This window comes from Sminthopsis crassicaudata, chromosome 4, assembly GCF_048593235.1.
Source record: "Sminthopsis crassicaudata isolate SCR6 chromosome 4, ASM4859323v1, whole genome shotgun sequence".
Classification (NCBI taxonomy): domain Eukaryota; kingdom Metazoa; phylum Chordata; class Mammalia; order Dasyuromorphia; family Dasyuridae; genus Sminthopsis; species Sminthopsis crassicaudata.
This window is the reverse complement of record NC_133620.1, coordinates 445,312,923-445,331,126: the sequence shown is the minus strand read 5'-3', so window position 1 is coordinate 445,331,126 and position 18,204 is coordinate 445,312,923. Positions and strand designations below refer to the sequence as shown.

Here is an 18,204-nt window from a genome sequence, read left to right as displayed (position 1 = left end):
CATGGAAGCCAGTGAGTTGACTAAATTATTTTCCTGAGTGGCTATCTCAGAAAACTATCATCTGAATTCTTGGAAACCTTCAGCATGAGTAATTTCCTACACAAAGCTACTGCTGAGATGCTAATTCAAAGGAGATATTGGAGGAGTGCGAGGAGAAAGGAGAGAAGGAATGATGAGAGATGAAGCCCCTAATATTACTGAATAAATTTAAAGGCAGGAAAATAAAGTGACAAATGGTTCATCGTTCTCCCTTACCTCCATGACAACTCTCAGTGGAATGACAATAGACTGACATTCTGCAATTTAGATGGAGAGTTCTTGAAGGACTAGAAATTTGCTAAAACTCCTGATTATTGGATATCTTTCCTGCTTCATCTTTATCTTATTAGCCAAACCTTCCTTTCCAGATGAAATTTCACCATGATTTCCACTAAAAATGGCAAAGACTGAGCTACTTCTACCTTATCCCTCAGCCTAATAGAACCTTCATTGACAGTTGCCCATACTGTTTCATTTTGACAGACAGTTTCAGCCAAGTAGATTAGATTACCTGTTCACTCACAGTTAATCTTCAAACTGGTTTCTGCAGGATAGGAAAATAAAAGAATAAGCCTGAACAGCATAAATGGTCCATTCCAAGCAAAGTGATGGGAGAGGCAGAGAAGGCAGGAGATTCCAGAATCAGAACTGAACTGCACATTTCAGTAGTGCTTAAGAAAACACTCCATCTACCTACATGGCTGATGAGAAGATGAATTCTCAAAAGACTGTATATTCTCTAAAGATTACTGTGCACACTGCTCTCTCTCTCCCTGAGGTTCTGCAAGAGTTCTCATCATAAAATCTGGCTTACATTATTTATAATAAAATAGAAAAATACACTAACATACAGGAATAAATGCCTTCCAGTTTATTTGGAAATAACTTCAGGTTTATTTAAACCCAAATGCAACTGTGAATTCAAAAACTGTTTCTTAGCTTTTTCAAAAGTATTCATTGTCCTTTCATCAAAAGAAAACTCAAGTGCTCATAAGAAAAGTTCAATTGGTGAAGTCCATTTAAGTTTTAAAGCTGAGCAAAAGGTTTTTTTGGATCCATTCGGAAGTGGGGATGCATTCATAGAAATTGGTTAAGGAATTATTGAGAAAAGTATACAATTATATAAAGGGCTAAACATTTCATGATAAAACTCAAGAAAAAAAGCTTAAATTTTTACCAGTTTTATGAAGTAATCTAATCAACCTGCACTTTGTACACCTGAATGGGCCAGGAAAAAAAAAAAAAAATTCAAGATTACTTTTCTAGCCCAGATACCTAAATTCAATTGCAAGCACTACCTGAAAATCCTGCCCTTGTTAGTATGTATTTTTATCCAAGCTATCCTGGTGCCAATTAGGCCAGAATGGAACTGGCAGAGCCCACCCAGAATTAAGTAGTTCAATTAATTCAGGATCTAACTAGTATCTTCCTAGAATCAAATATTACCTTAGCATTAATTAGACAAATTAACACAGTGAAATACATGGAAGATGTACTCACCAGGTGCGGTACCACACATTTGACAGGCTTATGCAAACAGTTTTCTTACAAAAGTTATAACTACTGTCACAGTAACAATTTTAACAATGAGAGAGAAGAAATCTGGGAACAGTAACATCGCCAATGGTTCCCATATGCTTCCCCTCTCAATGCTTTCTTAAGGTACAGCTGTAAAGACAGCAAGACATATTCCGAAGCAGAATCAAGATCACAAAATAAATCAAGTTTGGGTTTTACTTCTCATTTTGACCTGGCTCTTTATTTCAACAGAATGCAGACCTGAAAGTGATCTCCCATCTTTATCTCACTACACAAAAGCACCACAATAACAGTGATATTAGAGAATAGAATGGGTCTCTGTTTCTGGGAGAAGCCTGATGTGATTAAAAACACTGCACAACCTTCCAGAGGCAATCAGTCCCATCTCCAACTCCTGATCACTTCTGAATCCAAGCTCACTGTCCACAGCATTAGTCAAAATATACTGACTGATGGACCAGCATCATCTATCTGTTCATTCATCTGCCTTTCATATAATTTTGATAAGCAGTCAGTATCCACTTGGTTTTCCCTGTGTATATGGCCGAGTCCAACTCTTTTGAATGATTATGGCTCTGCAACAATCTACAACACTTTTGGAGAATTGTGCAGTTCTTTAAGGACCCCCAAGCTTCTCCCTGAAAAAAAGCTGAGCTTTTCAACACCGATATTATTCTGGTGTCATTTATACAGCACCTACTATGTGCTATACTAAGCATAAAAAATACAGAAGGAGGCAAAAAATCTTCCCTTGTTTTCAAGGATCTTGGTGAAGATCTACAACAAAAATATATTATTTGCTAAATGGAGATAATCTCAGAGGGTACTACTAAAATTAGGAAGGACTGGAAAAAGTTATATAGTGGAATTTTAGACTTGAAGGAAGCCAGAGATTCTAGGAGTCAAAGATGAGGAGGGAATTTTTTATTCATCCTTCATTCTCAAAAAAGACCAATGACATCATGAGGATGTATAATTGCAAACATACAAAACCGCCACTAAAAATGTCCACAATAGGGAGACAGGTATCATGTTTGTGGAAGAGCAAGATGCCAGAGGAGTTACTGTATCTGATAAGTGGTAGGTTGTTAGGGTAGAAAGGGGAAATGTGAAAGGACTGAAAAGGCAGAAAGGGGCAACATTTGTGCAAAAGTTTAGAAGCCAAATAAAGGATTTCATATTTGATCTTGGAAGCAATTGGTTAAACAGGGACATTATACTTTTGGACAGTTGACTGGAGAATGAGATTTGTGGAGAGACAAGGTCAAGAGACCTTATGAACTTCAGAAGGCTTCTGCAAAAGTCTAGGTTTGAGGCACTAAGGGCCTACAACCGGACAGTGGCAATGTCAGGAGTGAAGGGAGTATGTATAGATGAGATGTTAAAAAGGCAAAAATGACAAGTGTCGGCAACCAATTGAATAAAAGGGATGAGAGAGTGAGAAATCAAGGTTGACACAGCTAAACTGTAAGACATGATATCTGAGAAGTTGGAGGTATCCATGATAATAACAGACAAGTTAAGAAGAGATGAAAGCTAGGGATGGTAAAAATTATGAGTTTAGTTTTGGACATGTTGACTCTAAGATGTCTACAAGCCATCCCAGTGTGAAGTGTCCAAGAATCAGTTAAGATATTCAGGACTAGAAGTCAGAATCATCTACACTGAGACAATAGCTGAATACATGGGATTTGATATCACCAAGGAAAAGGGTATGGAGAGAGAAAAGAGTCAAGGAAATCTGTAGTTGGGGGCAGCTAGGTGGCGCAGTGGATAGAACACCAGCCCTGAATTCAGGAGGACCCGAGTTCAAATCTGGTCTCAGACATTTAACACTTCCTAGCTGTGTGACCCTGGGCAAGTCACTTAACCACAGCCTCAAGGGAAAAAAAAGGAAATCTATAGTCAAAATAATGTGATATAGATATGAAGATATGAGAGGTCAGGAAGGCAGGAGGAAAGCTAGGGAGACCAATGTCACAAATACCTAATAAGAAGGGAATATCATATCAAGGAGAAAAAAGTGATCAGCAGTGTCAAAAGGGACAAAGGCTGAGAAAAGCTCATTAGATTTGGTGATTATAAGATCCTTTAGTAACTTCATAGAGAGCAGTTTCAGTTGAATGATAAGGTCAGAAGCCAAATTACAGAGAGTTAAAAAGAGACTGGCTGGGGAGACATAGGTATGTTTGTCAGAAATTAGAAAGCAGCCAATAGACAAGGACAGATTAGATTGATGACTAGTGAGAGGGGATGGTAGAGGAACCAATCTGCTAGTGATGATCCTATCCATGCCCCAAGACATGGATACTGGCGTCAAAAAATTAAAATGGAGATCCCCAATGAACAATATAAAAGCAAATGCTGCATGTGAATAAGCTGCAATACATCACTAAGAACTCTGTATAATAGAAGCATAGATGATCTCACCAGGAAGATGTACAACTAAAATAAGACAGGACAATCACACCCAAGAACCAGACAAAACTGATGGACAGCCTGCATATGCACACATCAGAACTACACAAAAGCCCCCAAATGGACTAAGAATTTATTCTGTGTAGGATCTGCAAGAAACACAGTTAACCCTAAAGAAGATATAGATAGGCTTGCCCAATTCAGTACTACAGAGAATATCCACATGAGATCAAAGTATAAAAATTATAAGCAAACACGGAATCTCCAAAGAGGAGCATCCATTGTAGAATGTCCAACATCCAGCACAATGTATGACCATGTTAACTTAATTCCCCCTGAGCATAAGTGTTGAAACCTGGAAGAAAGCTCTGACTTTCCTGCTCTAGTCCTTCTTTGTACAATAGACTGTTTATTGCATATTCATATTTCTTCCACAGTCCTACCCTGCCCCCTTCTCTAAGAAATTTCCCAACCCCACCAAGTCTGGAAACCTGTATATTTGGAACACTCTAGGCTAGAAACTTCCTGTTTCCTAGGTGACTGGCACTTCCCTGCCTGTGACCTCAGGAGTGGGAAACCAATCAGCCCTTCCTGGCTAGGACTCCTCCCCACCCTATAAAAACACCTGAGCCACTCTGATCCCGGGTTGGCCATGACACTGTAGCTGATTCAGGAGCTGCCCTGATCCAAGGGCTGCCTGAGTTGCCTCGAAGAATGGACTCAAGGGTCCATTGTGGATTTCTTCTTTCAGCTATGACTTGAATACCATCCTGCCTGAGGCTCTCTGGTGACATCCCTGGTGGTATCCCTTCCCAATCCCACTTTTGAAGTGTTAGCCACCCCAGTGTCAGGGGGGGGTTTGGTGGGCTAACCCAAGTTTGGAGGTGTCAGTACCATACCCATTGTGAGGGGGTTAAAGGGCTGCCCTAGATTGGAGGTGTCAGTCCTGACCCCACTGGGGGGATCATTAGGCTGTCCTAGTATCCTTTCCTTGTCTCTATCTCTTACTCCCTTGAGGGTCTCCAATCAAATCCCTTGGATGTCCCTTTTGGGCCTTCTCATAAATATGACAAAGGAGCCTGTTGTTTTCAGCATAAAACTCATTCATCTAATTCCTCTGGGAAACTATTTTAATATTAGCAATGGATTCTGATGATAAATCACATCGTTTGGAAGCTTTTTCTAGATTTTGGTATGTTGAGATAATAAAGGTTCATATGACAAATTCACTCAAGAAAATTTGGAATTAAGAAACTACCCTGAAATATGATACTTCAATAATAGTACAATTAAAATCATAATGACTAGAGTACTTTTAAAAATATTTGTATACAAATTGGCCTACCTAGAACAGCATATTTAATGTAATGAAATGGAATAAACTTCAGGCCACCCTGAAAAATAACTCTCACATATCACTATTAAAACTCCGAAGCATGTTAAAGTGCTAATCAAATATAAGATACTTTTTAGTTAACAACCTCTGCAAAATTTGCTTGATTTTTTTTTTTATAAAACCAATCTTTCCATCAATTCAAACCAAAAAATGCAATTTTACCCAAAAGAAATATCACCAAGAAAAATGAATTGGAATAAAATAAACTGTGCAAAAATAAATCTAATGCTTTATGTATTTTCTATTTCAAAATACTTTACAATGAGGAAAAAATTTTTCAAATCATAATAAAAAATTTTAAGACTTCTTTGAACATACAAAATACTAATGTCAAACAGCAACTTTCAATCCACCTGGAGCCAAGATAATTAAAATTTTTCAATTAAACCCTCAAAAAAAAAAAAAAAAAAAAAATTCCTGTGCCCTCCATTTACACGCTTCTTTGATAGGATAGTTCACAATGACCACATAAAAACTACAAAGTATAACCTAATAAACTCAGCAGATACTTAACTAACATATTTAATAAGGGAAAAGTATCGGGGTATATAGGAAGTAAGTACTTAATTTTTTTTTGTTGTTCATTTTTTTAAGTGCTTAACTTTTTGAAAGATTTTGTCTTAGAGATGCTTATTCCTGACAAGCCAATTCAAGAAGCCCTAGGAGCTAGAGATTCAAAAATATAAAGAAAAACATCAGATTTGTTTGATCCATTCAATCAACTCATGTAGAATATTGTTTTCTCCGGTAGCTACACTGTCCAACTTACCATAGAAGCCAACCCTGGGCCTTTCTTGGAATCAGAAATATAAACTATTTTCCCAAGTGTTAGGTCATGCTTGTGCAAATGGCCTCAAGAGAGAGAGAGAGTCATTTAGACAGCTGTGCACCGAGCCACACAAGCGGCCTTTTCCACGAGTAGTGCTTCCCAACAATCGAAACTTTCTCTAGTCCAAAGTCCAGACACAGGCAGCAGTGTTTCTCTGCAAACATCCAAACAGTTTCATTATTGTTTAACCACAAAAATAACAACTCCAATAATCTATCAAGTTTGACATTTCATCTAGCTCTACAATTAACCCAAGATGCCAAGCGTGCAAAAGGAAAGTTTTCTCTGCTCCAAATCAGCAAACTACGTCTGACATTATAAAAAACATAACCACTAACTAATAAGGCACCTTCTTAGCCCCTTTGTTGTTCTTCATAATCCTTCTTCAAAGGAAGCTTCAGAGACAAACTTTCCTCAACATAAGCTGTACTCGGAAATTTCACTTTTAAGAATTCTACTCCCCCTCAATTGGTGGCTAGGTAAGGCCAGAGTGTAAAAATACAGAGCAAAATACAGATCCAAATAGATGAACATGCATGCAGTCTGTTCAAGTACAGATGCTAGATCAAATAGGGCCACCAAAGACTTTGTTTATATTTTAGAAGACTTGGAAGAAAAGCTCAGTCACTGACTCCAGGGTAAATCAGTCAAGTCAAAGAGGAGAATCTGATGGTTTCAGTAGAATATAAAATGATCTACCCTAAAATTCTCCTCCTCTCAGCCTGTTCACACTGCTGTACTTCAGATATTTTAAGAAAAATGGTTATCAGGATTCTTGATAATTCCAACTGAGAAGTCTATGGAACCATATATTATATAATCTCATCAGAGAATAAAAGAAAACCAAAAGTTAAGGAAAATAAAGTTCCTATCCAAGTTCAAAAACCCCTTGAAATGTGGTGCCTGTGGTCCCCAGATTAAGAATCCTTGATCTATTATACACTTCAACAATGATACTGTATGAGGATGTATTCTGATGGAAGTGGATATCTTCGACAAAGAAGATCTAATTCAGTTCCAATTGATCAATGATGGACAGAATCAGCTACACCCAGTGAAGGAACAATGGGAAACGAATGTGGACTACTTGCATTTTTGTTTTTCTTCCTAGGTTACTTTTACCTTCTGAATCCAATTCTTCTTGTACAACAAGAGAACTGTATGTTCTGCACACATATATTGTATCTAAGATATACTATAACACATTTAACATGTATAAGACTGCCTGCCATTTAGGGGAGGGGGTAGAGGGAGGGAAGGGAAAAGTCAGAACAGAAGTGAATGCAAGGGATAATATTGTAAAACATTACTCATGCATATGTACTGTCAATAAAAAGTTATAATTAAAAAAAAAAAAAGAATCCTTGATCTAGGCCAACCTTTCCATTTTTTTGATAAGAAAAACAATACTAGAAAGTGATAGGGTTTTCTTGCTTGTGATGACATAAACATTAAGTAATTAGTAGCAGGGCCAGAAAGTCCTGGGACTCCAAATCTAGTACTTCTACTTCTCTTAAGTCAACTTCATTTCAAACATTCCAAGGGTAACCCAACTTTAAGGAACAATTGTTCCTCACTAGCTGCAGGGAAAAAAAAAAGGCATAATAAGCAGTTTCCATAGGAATAATATTGCAACTTTCAATTCAAGAAATCAAATTAGAAGAAAATTATCCCAAGGTTTTCTATAAGCATAATGAGGTCTGGTGAAAAGATATTATTAAGACACTCTAAGATTATAAAAGGAGTAGATCTGTATCACTAGAAAAGCAATAGACACAAGAATGCTGAAGATGCTGGGTAGGAAATAAATACTTTTTTTTTATCTATAGAGTGAAACCTTAATACATAAGCCCTCAAAGCACTTACCAACACTGGACTGGAAGTTCCAGGGGAGACTTGGCAACTAAATATGAAACTTTGGCTTGCTCGTCTCTCTGGACCTCAGTTTCCTCCTCTGCAAAAAGAATTCTATATCATATGTTTAGTTTCTAAAGACTTCTCTGCCACTATCCCATCTGTGACAATGTGAATAGTCCCCAGCGACCTTTGTGCAGCTTATCTAAGCAAATGAACAATATAATCAAGACTGAGGATAAGAGAAGAGCTGTTCAACTACATACTTAAGAGACCCAACTTGTCCAATAACTTTTTATAGTCACTTATTAGACAAACCTTTAAAACGGAGAACAATTTTCCTTTGTTAGATTGATAGAAACACAATGACAAATGAGACTTATCCTTGACCTTAAAGAGATTGCTCTCAAATAAGAGAATTTGGTTGAACAGAAATACTGCTACTGTTTACAAATATGCACTTAATTTATACATTAAAGCAAGTTGGGCTTTCTTAAGTCCAAGACTAAAACTGCATTTCTCTTAAAACATAAGTGTAATATTTATGTTATTCACTTAGAAGACATAGCTCCTTAAAACCTTTAAAAAAACTGAGGGAAAACATAAGTTAATACTCAAACCAACACACAACAAAGCCTTTCCCCCTCCCCAAAAAACGACCCCTTCAATAGAGGATATCAATAGGGGGGAAAAAAGGATGCAGAAAGAACAAAAAAGAGATTTTGTATCGGTTTTACTGGAAAAAATGATGGAAAAATTTCTGTGTCAAGGTTACTCTTACTTGAAAAGAAGCATGAAACCTTCAAAGATAGAAGCCTAAGTAGGTCAGTCACTATGTAACACCTCAAAAGCCATTAGATCACCAGACTGCAGAATCTACCTAAGAATTCTGTAGGAAATTAAGTGTGGATTAGAGTAATTAAATGTACAATCTCCTTGTGAGCAATCACTGTTCTTAGGGAGTAAGGTTATTACAGTGAAACATATCTTAGAAAAATGTGAAAAGAATTACTAGGAATTATAGACCTTCCACCTTCAACCTTCAGTCAGCTGAAGCTTTATCTAAAAAAAGAACAAAATGCAGATTTGGAAAAAAATAAAATAACGCAGCTTTTCAGAGAATACCATACCGCTCAGGAAAACTACTGAAAAAATTCATTTACTTGTATGAACAGTAATAGCCTGGAGTTTCCAAAAATTACATATTTCTTCAAAAGAAAATATATAATCATGGAGTAAAGGGCAAACATTGTTCTTTCTGAATGCTTAAATAGCCAATTATATGCCTAAAGCATTAATGCCAAAAGAGAAAGAGCCTATTACAAAAAGTTGAATAAGACATCCTGAAGAATGTCTCCTGGGGGCTGCAGCAGCCTATTTTTCTGATAGTAATACCACCCCAAAAAGGCAGTTTCATGCAACATGTAGTATTTTAATTTCCCAACTGCCAAAAGAAATATATAAGGAGAAGAAATTAAACTAATTATGTCAGCAGTCCTGGTGAACAAAACTTTTAATTGTATTACAAATCAGCACTTAGAAAGCCCTTTAAGGTCTCTAACTTATTCAGAATACTGATTACTGCAATCAATGATGGAAATGAAACATCTTGGTCATAAGGAGAAAAAGCTCACAGAGTTCCACGTAAAATATTAATATTCTATGAAAGTAGCTTACATCTAAAATTGGATTTATACTATTTTATAATTTACATATTACACTGGGCATCACTGATAATTCTTTTAAAATTATACTCTACCAATGGGCTTTTAAAAACAAATCCTGGCTAGAAAGCTTCAACCCACTTAGATGGAAGACAGGTATCAGTATGGAACAAGCCAATCTCTTTGAATCTTGCAAGAAGTGGCTAAGCAATACTTGGAAGTATCAGATGCAAAAGAGGGGGAGGGGAAGCAATAGGGGAAGAAAGAAAAAGAAAGAAAAGAAAAAAAATATAAGCATTTTAAGACAAAAATCTATTTTCTCTAGGTTTAAACAATCTGATTCATTGCTATTTTTTTTTTTAAAGAAAAAGAAAACTGTGATGGGCAAGGTTATCAATTAATTGTCCCATCTGCCTCTCTAAAGTATTAGAACTTAACCAAAACTATAAGTTAGTGACTGTGAGATTAATAAATGCATAAAGAATGAAATAATTTTTGGTTCTAATTATAAGAAATTATATATAATTGTATACATATATGTATAAGAATTACATATCTATTTTAGAAAATATATATTATCTATGTTAAGATTCTTTTAGTCCCTCTTTTTCTTTTCTCCTAGTTTATTACAATGTTATTCTTCACATTTAGAATTTTCTAAAGGACCTGCATATTCAAAAGAGATTTCATGAAAAATATGGCATTGAATTAAATGACTTCCAAGTGCTTTCCTTAACTATGTTTTTTATACACAGGCCTTTTCTGACCTTGACCTCACCATAATGTTCCAGCCATGATAAAAAAAAAAAAAAAAAAAAAAAAAAAATTCCTCCTAAAGCTATTCTTGACCCTCTCTGTTACCCAAAAAACCCCAACCCTCAGTCTCCCCAATCCCCCGCCCACAGCTTTCACTTTTTTCCATTGCCAATCTTTATTTTATAGTTAGTTAAATGTTACACTGTTTTACTCTCAAGTCCCTGGTCCCCTTGCAGCCAGATACATTGTTAAACTCCAACTCTAGATTAGCATCTCAGTATCTGCCTCCTCCACCTCTATTAACAACTACTTCTAAAGGGTGAAGCAGAAACTCAGGAAACTGGTCAGAGTGCACCACAAATTTGTTCTCTAAGCTCTATTAGGCCCTCCCCATTGTAAGGTCACCTTCCCATTCTTCCCTAATTGATTTTAACTCAGCCTGGGGATGGAAAAGATTCTCTCAATTTTCTCTTCTCAAGACTTCCAATACTTTCAGTTAAGGACCTTCCTTCACACTGAGAAATTAGAAGCCATTTCCTTCTTCCTCTTAATTTGAATATTAAATCTCCATTCATTTTCCATAGTCTCTGGTGAAAAGGTGGCTGGCTTTTCTTGACAAAGCCAACTCCCCTCCCTGCATTTTGATCCCATGCTATCTAGTCTCCTGCAGCAGACTGGCCCCTGCTTCTCTTTAATCTTGAGCCTATATCTTATAGATCTATAGATATCCATGTCTATGTACATATCTAAACCTATATACAAATACATATATATACACACATACAGACTGCATCTCAAAACCCTCAAAACACAATCAAAAGATTGGACTTTAAAATGTTAGCACTACATCATCATACAGCTTCTTGCAATTGCTCAAGCACATTTACCTTTCTAGGAAGGATTCTTGTGTTTATATTTCCAAGTTCCAAATCTTTTCATCAGAAATGCTCAAAAATTCTTTATTCCATTAAAAATCCATCCCCTACAGAAAGGCTTGGAGAGACTTAACACGAACTGATGCTGAGTGAAATGAGCAGAACCAGAAGATCATTATACATTTCTACAACGATACTGTATGAGGATGTATTCTGATGGAAGTGGATTATCTTCAACAAAGAGATCTAATTCAGTTCCAATTGATCAATGATGGACAGAATCAGCTACACCCAGAAAAGGAATAGTGGGAAATGAGTGTAAACTGTTTGCATTTTTGTTTTTCTTCCCAGGTTATTTTTTCCGTCTGAATCCAATTCTTCCTGTGCAACAAGAAATTTGGTTCTGCACACATATATTGTATCTAGGATATACTATAACATATTTAACATGTATAAGACTGCCTGCCCTCTAGGGGAGTGAGTGGAAGGAAGGAGGGGAAAATTTGGAATAGAAGTGAGTGCAAGGGCCAATGTTGTAAAAAATTACCCATGCATATGTACTGTCAAAAAAAAGTTAAATTATAAAATTAATTTAAAAAAAATAAAGTATAAATAAATAAATAAAAATCCATCTCCCACCACCACGGATTATATTCAACTTTGCAGAATAAATTGTTCTTAAGAGGCTGTGTATCTTTTTTTGTACATGGCCAATGTAGGACTTCATTTTGATTATTTGTTATGTTGAGGGATTTGCTACCTTATGGGAGTTTTTTTTTTCCCCCAACAGAAACAGGAATAGGGGAAGAACCACTTTTCGTTAATTTAAAAAAATGTAACAATAAAATATAGTGTCAAGCTCTTATTTTTTTTAAACCATGGTTTTAAAGAAATCCAGTGATTATTAAATTCTCTTTGAACGGTTTTCCATCCAGGTCAGTTGTTTTGATATCAGATGCTTTAATTTCCTTTTTTTTTTTTCCAATGTTTTAATATTATTTTAAAATTTCTTGATGCCTCATAGAGTCACTGATAAATATTTCTAGTCTTTGTTGTTACTGTTTAGTCATGCACAATTCTTCATGACTCCATTTGGGATTTTCTTGGCAGAGACACTGGATTGGTGTGCCATTTACTTCAATAGCTCATTTTACACATGAAGAAGCAATCAGGGTTAAGTGACTTGTCCAGGGTTACACAGCTAGGAAATGTTTGAGTTTGGATTTGAACTCAAAAAGATGAAACTTCTGACTTGAAGCCCAGCATTCTATCCACTGTTGCCACCTGGCTGCCTCTATATTTAATCTATTTTGTAGGAATTCCAATTATTGAGTCATTTGCCATTTTTCTCTTCTAGGCTAATTTTTCTCTTTCCCATTCTTTCCTTGAGAAATTTTATTTTCTTAAGTTCTTGCTTTCTTTCTTCTAGGTATTTGCACAGACCTTATGGGAAACCCATCTTTTTCTTACATCTCTGCTTTTAGTTGCTATAGTTAGCTATGCAATCATTTTTGCTACCATGCAGTGTTGTTTTGCTTTTTCCATCTCTCTAGGTTTAGTTCCTAAGTTAGGGCTTTGTGCCAGGATCAGGCTGTTCCTCCTGGTCCTCTTCTGGGTGGGTTAGTTAGCTCTAACTGGAATCGCCATAGTCAGCTCTAGATTTTTGTACTAATCTCTACCCAGAGTTTTTTGGTCCTGTGAACCTTTGAGACCTGGAACACTAGATTTTTAGGGCTCTCCCTAGTATCTTTGGGTTGTCTTATTCTTTAGCTTTCCTCCCTTTCCTGGTTCAACTCCTTCAAGAGGTAGTCTATAGTCAATGCCTCTCTTAACTCTAGTTGTCTTGACTTGGCTCAGGGACCCTAAGCTTTGATGGACTAAGTCTGGGGGCTGCTATTCTCTGAAGTAGAAAAAATTGGTTTCTCTGCCTCCTCACTGGCTTTCTTGATCATTTTTCAGTCCGGTGCAAACTTTAGAGTTTTGCTGGCCCAGGTGTGTGGGAACTAGTGACACACTCCCTGTTCAGACGGCCATCTCTCAACCCCCTCTAGCCAAGTTTTTCACACTTACTACATTTTAGTCATTTCAGCTCACCTAACATCCTTCACACACTTCCATTCCCAGTGTCAGTGCCTTTAAAGACAATCATCCTTCACCTCCACGCCTCAAATACACATTCTCCCCATATCTACCTTTCTCAAAACTCAAGCCAAGCCTCGCCTCCTTGACTTTCCAGATCCACTACCCCTCTCCCTCTCCAATCTGCCAAAATAAAATGGTATTTGCTTTGTAGCTTCTTATATCTGGACTTGCTATTTCCCTTGATAAAGGGCATTCCATTTTGGTTTGCAGGCTATGATTTCTCCTATTTAACCAGATGACCAAATCTCATCACACATTTCTAAAATGCTATCTTCTACAGGATTATTTTTTCATTCCCCAAAGCTTTTGTCCCAGGTCCTCTTCTATCTCCCATTTTCATGGATTCCCAAGAATCCAATTACTTCTATGTAGACAATTACTACTACATCTATCTAATCTGATCTGAGACACTAGCTGTGTGACCCTGGTCCTTGGTTTTATAGCCCAGTGACTGGCAGCAGGGGCTAACCTCTTCACCAACTCAAAATCAAAATCCTAAACTCTGGTATCTAAAGCCTCCCAGAAGCTGGGCCAAACTTGTTATGTATCATTGTCCCAGGAATAAGTAAGAGTTCAGCCCCATTCTCTCTCTCATTGCTCCAAGTCTCACTTCTGTGCCTTTCCTTGCCCAAGCAGATCCCATTTGAGGATCACACTTATCAACTTCCCTCTTCCCCTCCTCTTCTCTATGTGGTACCAGCCTTTCCTGATCTTCCTCTCCCTCCCCAGCCTTTCTGGTAGTTATTTCTTGAGCAGGCACATACACATACACACATCTCCCCTTCCCAGCCTAAGAATGCAGGCTTGTGGAAAGCAAGATAAACATGTTAATTTTGTCTCAAGAGGACTGTCTGATATAGAGCAGGAACTTAACCAGTACTTAGTGATTCGCATTGGTAGAGAGAGGTCAATGAAATCCCAAATGTAGACCAAAAATAGTTAAGGGCAATGGAGAGCCACCTGTTGGGCTTAGGTAGGTTACAGGATATTTCCCACAATGATTTATATGCAAGAAGCTTCATGATGGATATCATCCAGGAAATGTACATTCAGAAAAGGTAAGTTAGTCAGGAAACACAGTTGTCTTATAGAAGATAATAATAAAAGCACGGCAGCCCATGTAATATCCTGGTCTCTACAAAATGGGAAAAGGTCTCTGTCCAGGGATAGTGTGTCAATGGCAAATTGGTGGAAGGGCATAGACAAAAACCAAAAGAGAAGGCCAGGGACAGGTAGAGATGAACTGGCCTTCCCCTGCAGAGACTCAATCTCCAGGGAAAGCCACAAATCTACTTAAGAATTACTTACAAGGGCATCCAAAAATGAAGAATTTGGAAAGCTGCCTTGGCTCCTTTCAAAATTCTCCCAGTGTGAGAAGTCCCAACCTAACTGCCAGAGACAGAGCAGATGGCCCGGCCAAGCTGCAGGCTGGTTCAGCAGCATCACTCACTGGTCATTCAGGAGTCCAGTGGAATCCCCAGCCCATCTCTCCCTCATGGCTAAAGAGAGAGAAGATGCAGCTGATAAGGGCCTTCATTTGTATGTGTCATATCCCAAGCTTTAGTTACCTGGAGAGGTTAGAGAATGTAGTCTTTTGTGAAATAATCAAGTACTCCAATTCCCAAAAATATCGAATAAAAATAAGCTGGAGAAGATCCATACAGAACATATCTTCAAGCCACCCGTCAGAATCTTTCAGCACCTCAGCCATCATGATGAATTTTAGTTATTAATGCCAGCAAAGGCCAGAAGTGCTAGTTAAACATTTCTAAGTGACAGAATGCTAGCTTACCCAGAGCTTACCCAGCTTTTTTAAGGTACAGTTTTTGATTTATGTAGGAGGGGAGGGGAGGAGGAAGGGGGAGAATGGAAGGATGGGGGGAAGGGAGAGAGGCATGAAGGAAGTCATGTGCCATGGAGGGAAAGGGCCATTCTCCATCCAAGGACACCTGAAGGCCAGGGATAGAGAAGTCAGAGCAGGAGGAGAAAGGCACAAGGGCAGGGGATACACAGTACCTGACAGGAAGAGAAGACAAGGCACTCAGGACCAGACAGATAAGGGATAGATATCTTGGTCTCTACACATGTTCTGCTTTCATGTAGAGGGTTTTGCTTTTTGGTTTTTGTTTATTTGCTTGGTTTTTTTTTGTTTTGTTTTGTTTTTGGGGGGGAACTTAGTAGATCACTGAGCCCAGGAGCAGATACAGTAAAATTAACATAGGTGGGGGTTTTGGCAACATAGATTTCTTCCAGAACTCTGTAAAGCAGAATTTGTGCAATGAGACTTCATCTAATGCAAAGTCTATATTAAGAAAACTCAAAAAGTTTTTCCCATAGGAAACTTAAAGTTCATGTTTGGCTTTAAAATAATTAACAAAAGGGAAAATATAAAACCACTGAAATGGAATACTAAATAAATTTAGTGAGAAATGATTTAATTTAGTAAATCAGCAATGGGGATTATATGCTCTTAAGATTAAAAAACAAATAATGGAATGATTTAGTAAGCGAATTCAAGCATGTCAAATATAGTGTACACCTATAATCATCATCCACTAAGGAAGCCAGTTTAAAGGAATCCTGACCTGTCTCTGGATGAGATATAACCAAGTTCAAGACCATCAGAGCTGTCTATCAAAAAGTCATTTAGTGACTGGTCTTTTTCCCCTGGGAGAGTAGGGAAGGACACTACTAGGCAGAAGTAAAATTTCACCACATGTGTTTTTAGAATAAAATTTCCTATTACAAAAGAACTTCTAACCAGATACATTTCAAATGCTCCCCTTACAACAAATTACAACTGTAAAAAAAAGTAGCCATTCTTTTTAGTTGTGTTAAAATAATAGTTCTCCTATTCACAATTTTATAATTCTCTACTTTGTTTTTAATGCATCTTTTTAGAAATGTAATAGAAATATAATCCGATATAATTCAATTACAACATAACATCAATCATTTTTATATGGATTTGGATATATATGCCTTGGGGGAGGCAAGTCTGGTCAGATACCAAACTGCAAGCTCTATACCAGGACCCATTTCTTATTTATCTTTATACTTCTCCTCAATGTTTGGCACAAATTGAATGCACATAAATAATCAAGTAGTTGATACAGTACTGGAAGTAAAAGTCAAAAGGACCCGAGTTCAAATTCCGACTCAGATACTTCCCAGCAATTCTCCTAACTTTTCTCTCATTTTCCTCATCTATAAATTGCAGATTAAGACAGACTTATCTCCCAGAATGCTCTGTGGTCCAAAAGAGATATTTGTTTAGCTAATATTTATATAAACCTTTAAGCAAATATCTCACTTGACTGTCACAAAAACCTTGAAGATAGGTGGTATTATGCAAAGTACTTTGCAAACCTTTAAATACTAAAGAAAGAATTATCATTATTATAAAAGACCAACATAATTAGTCCAAAATAGGGGTCTGCAAGCTGTGGAAGGTCTGTTTTCACAGGGCCCTGGCTAAGAACGTTTTCACACTTTTAAACAGTTTTGTTGTATTTAAAAATAGAAAAACCATTCTTAGCTTAACTGGCTACAAAAGCAGACCACAATTTGGTCCCTTTGCCGCACAAGAAAATGGCAGTAGTCACTTCTAGAGTATCCTCAGTTTGTAAATTCTGTTCACCTCAGCTCCACTTGGGGACAGCCCTTAGTTGCACAGAACTAATCCAGAACCCTGGATCAGCCACTTACTTGGTGACCTGGGTCAAGTCACCAGTTGTCTCCATTTCCACATCTATAAAATGAGGAAGAAGCATGTGTGACTTCTATGCTATGATGGAATGAGATAATGACAAGAGCAGAGAAGTTTGCAAACTTTCGAGCCCTCTACAAATGCTAGCTAGCAACCCTGACCTCATGATCATATCTTTAGGGTTCAAAAAACACTTTATATATATCCTCCCATTTGCTCCCTAAAATATCAAGGATTCCACTTTAAGTAACAATCATAAGAGAAGAGAAAAAATATAAAATGAATATATAGCGATTAATTAATTGCCAACCAATACTGCTCTAGATTTTACACTTTTCTTCTGAAGAAATCATAAGATATAGAGCTGCAAGAAATCCTCATTGATTTAGTCCAAGTGTCCCATTTTACAGATGAGAATACTGAAGCCCAGGTAGATAAACTTGTCCTCAGTCCTGTCACACAAACCTCAAAATCAGCCTGGCCTCCACCTCCCTTTGGAGGCTATACATTACTCCTTTCTATGCAAAATCCATGCTGTCCAATTGACCTATTTGCAGCTCCCCATATAAGACCTTCCATTTCCAGCTGTTGGCCCCCAGCCCTGAAATGTAGCCCTTCCTAACGCATACCCTTTAAGAACCTCAAGTTTCCACCAAAGCAACCATCTCCACTAGTTTCTCAATTCTCCATCAGCTACTGTGTTTTCTACCCCCCTCAAAAAATGACTCCATAGTTTTAGGTATATACTTGCCAGATTTACAAATGGCCTCCCTTCCCTCCCAAGAATATAAATCCCTTGAGGGGAAAAGGACAATTTCAATGCTTTTTATTTTTTTTAATCCTTGGAACCCAGTTGGCATGTAGGAATCTCGATCATTTATTAAAAATAAACTTTGAGAAAGTTAAGTTTTCAGATAAATGTTCTTTAAAAGCACATCACTACCAAGAAATATCCACAGCAGCTACCATGTAGTCAGCCAGGT

At 37.3% G+C, this 18,204-nt stretch overlaps 1 protein-coding gene across 18 annotated transcripts in view; it reads right to left on the bottom strand.

The window, feature by feature from the left end:
• The window catches only part of RFFL (ring finger and FYVE like domain containing E3 ubiquitin protein ligase), a 68,256-nt gene that overhangs the window by 38,605 nt on the left and 11,447 nt on the right, over nt 1–18,204 (bottom strand). For 2 of the 18 annotated variants that reach the window (XM_074263574.1, XM_074263578.1), the window contains exons 2-3: nt 8,088–8,175; nt 6,162–6,375 (exon numbers count right to left, since the gene is read on the bottom strand). The exons of 7 other annotated variants lie outside the window; for them this stretch is intronic. Coding sequence is in view for 2 of the 11 variants with exons in the window: in XM_074263566.1 (XP_074119667.1) it covers nt 4,622–4,790 (169 nt within the window). In the remaining 9 variants the exon portion in view is untranslated. Of the gene's footprint in view, nt 1–4,621; nt 4,858–6,161; nt 6,376–8,087; nt 8,176–18,204 lie in introns of those variants that run through there. 9 more of the 18 variants (XM_074263586.1, XM_074263587.1, XM_074263571.1 and 6 more) reach the window with 6 other exon arrangements.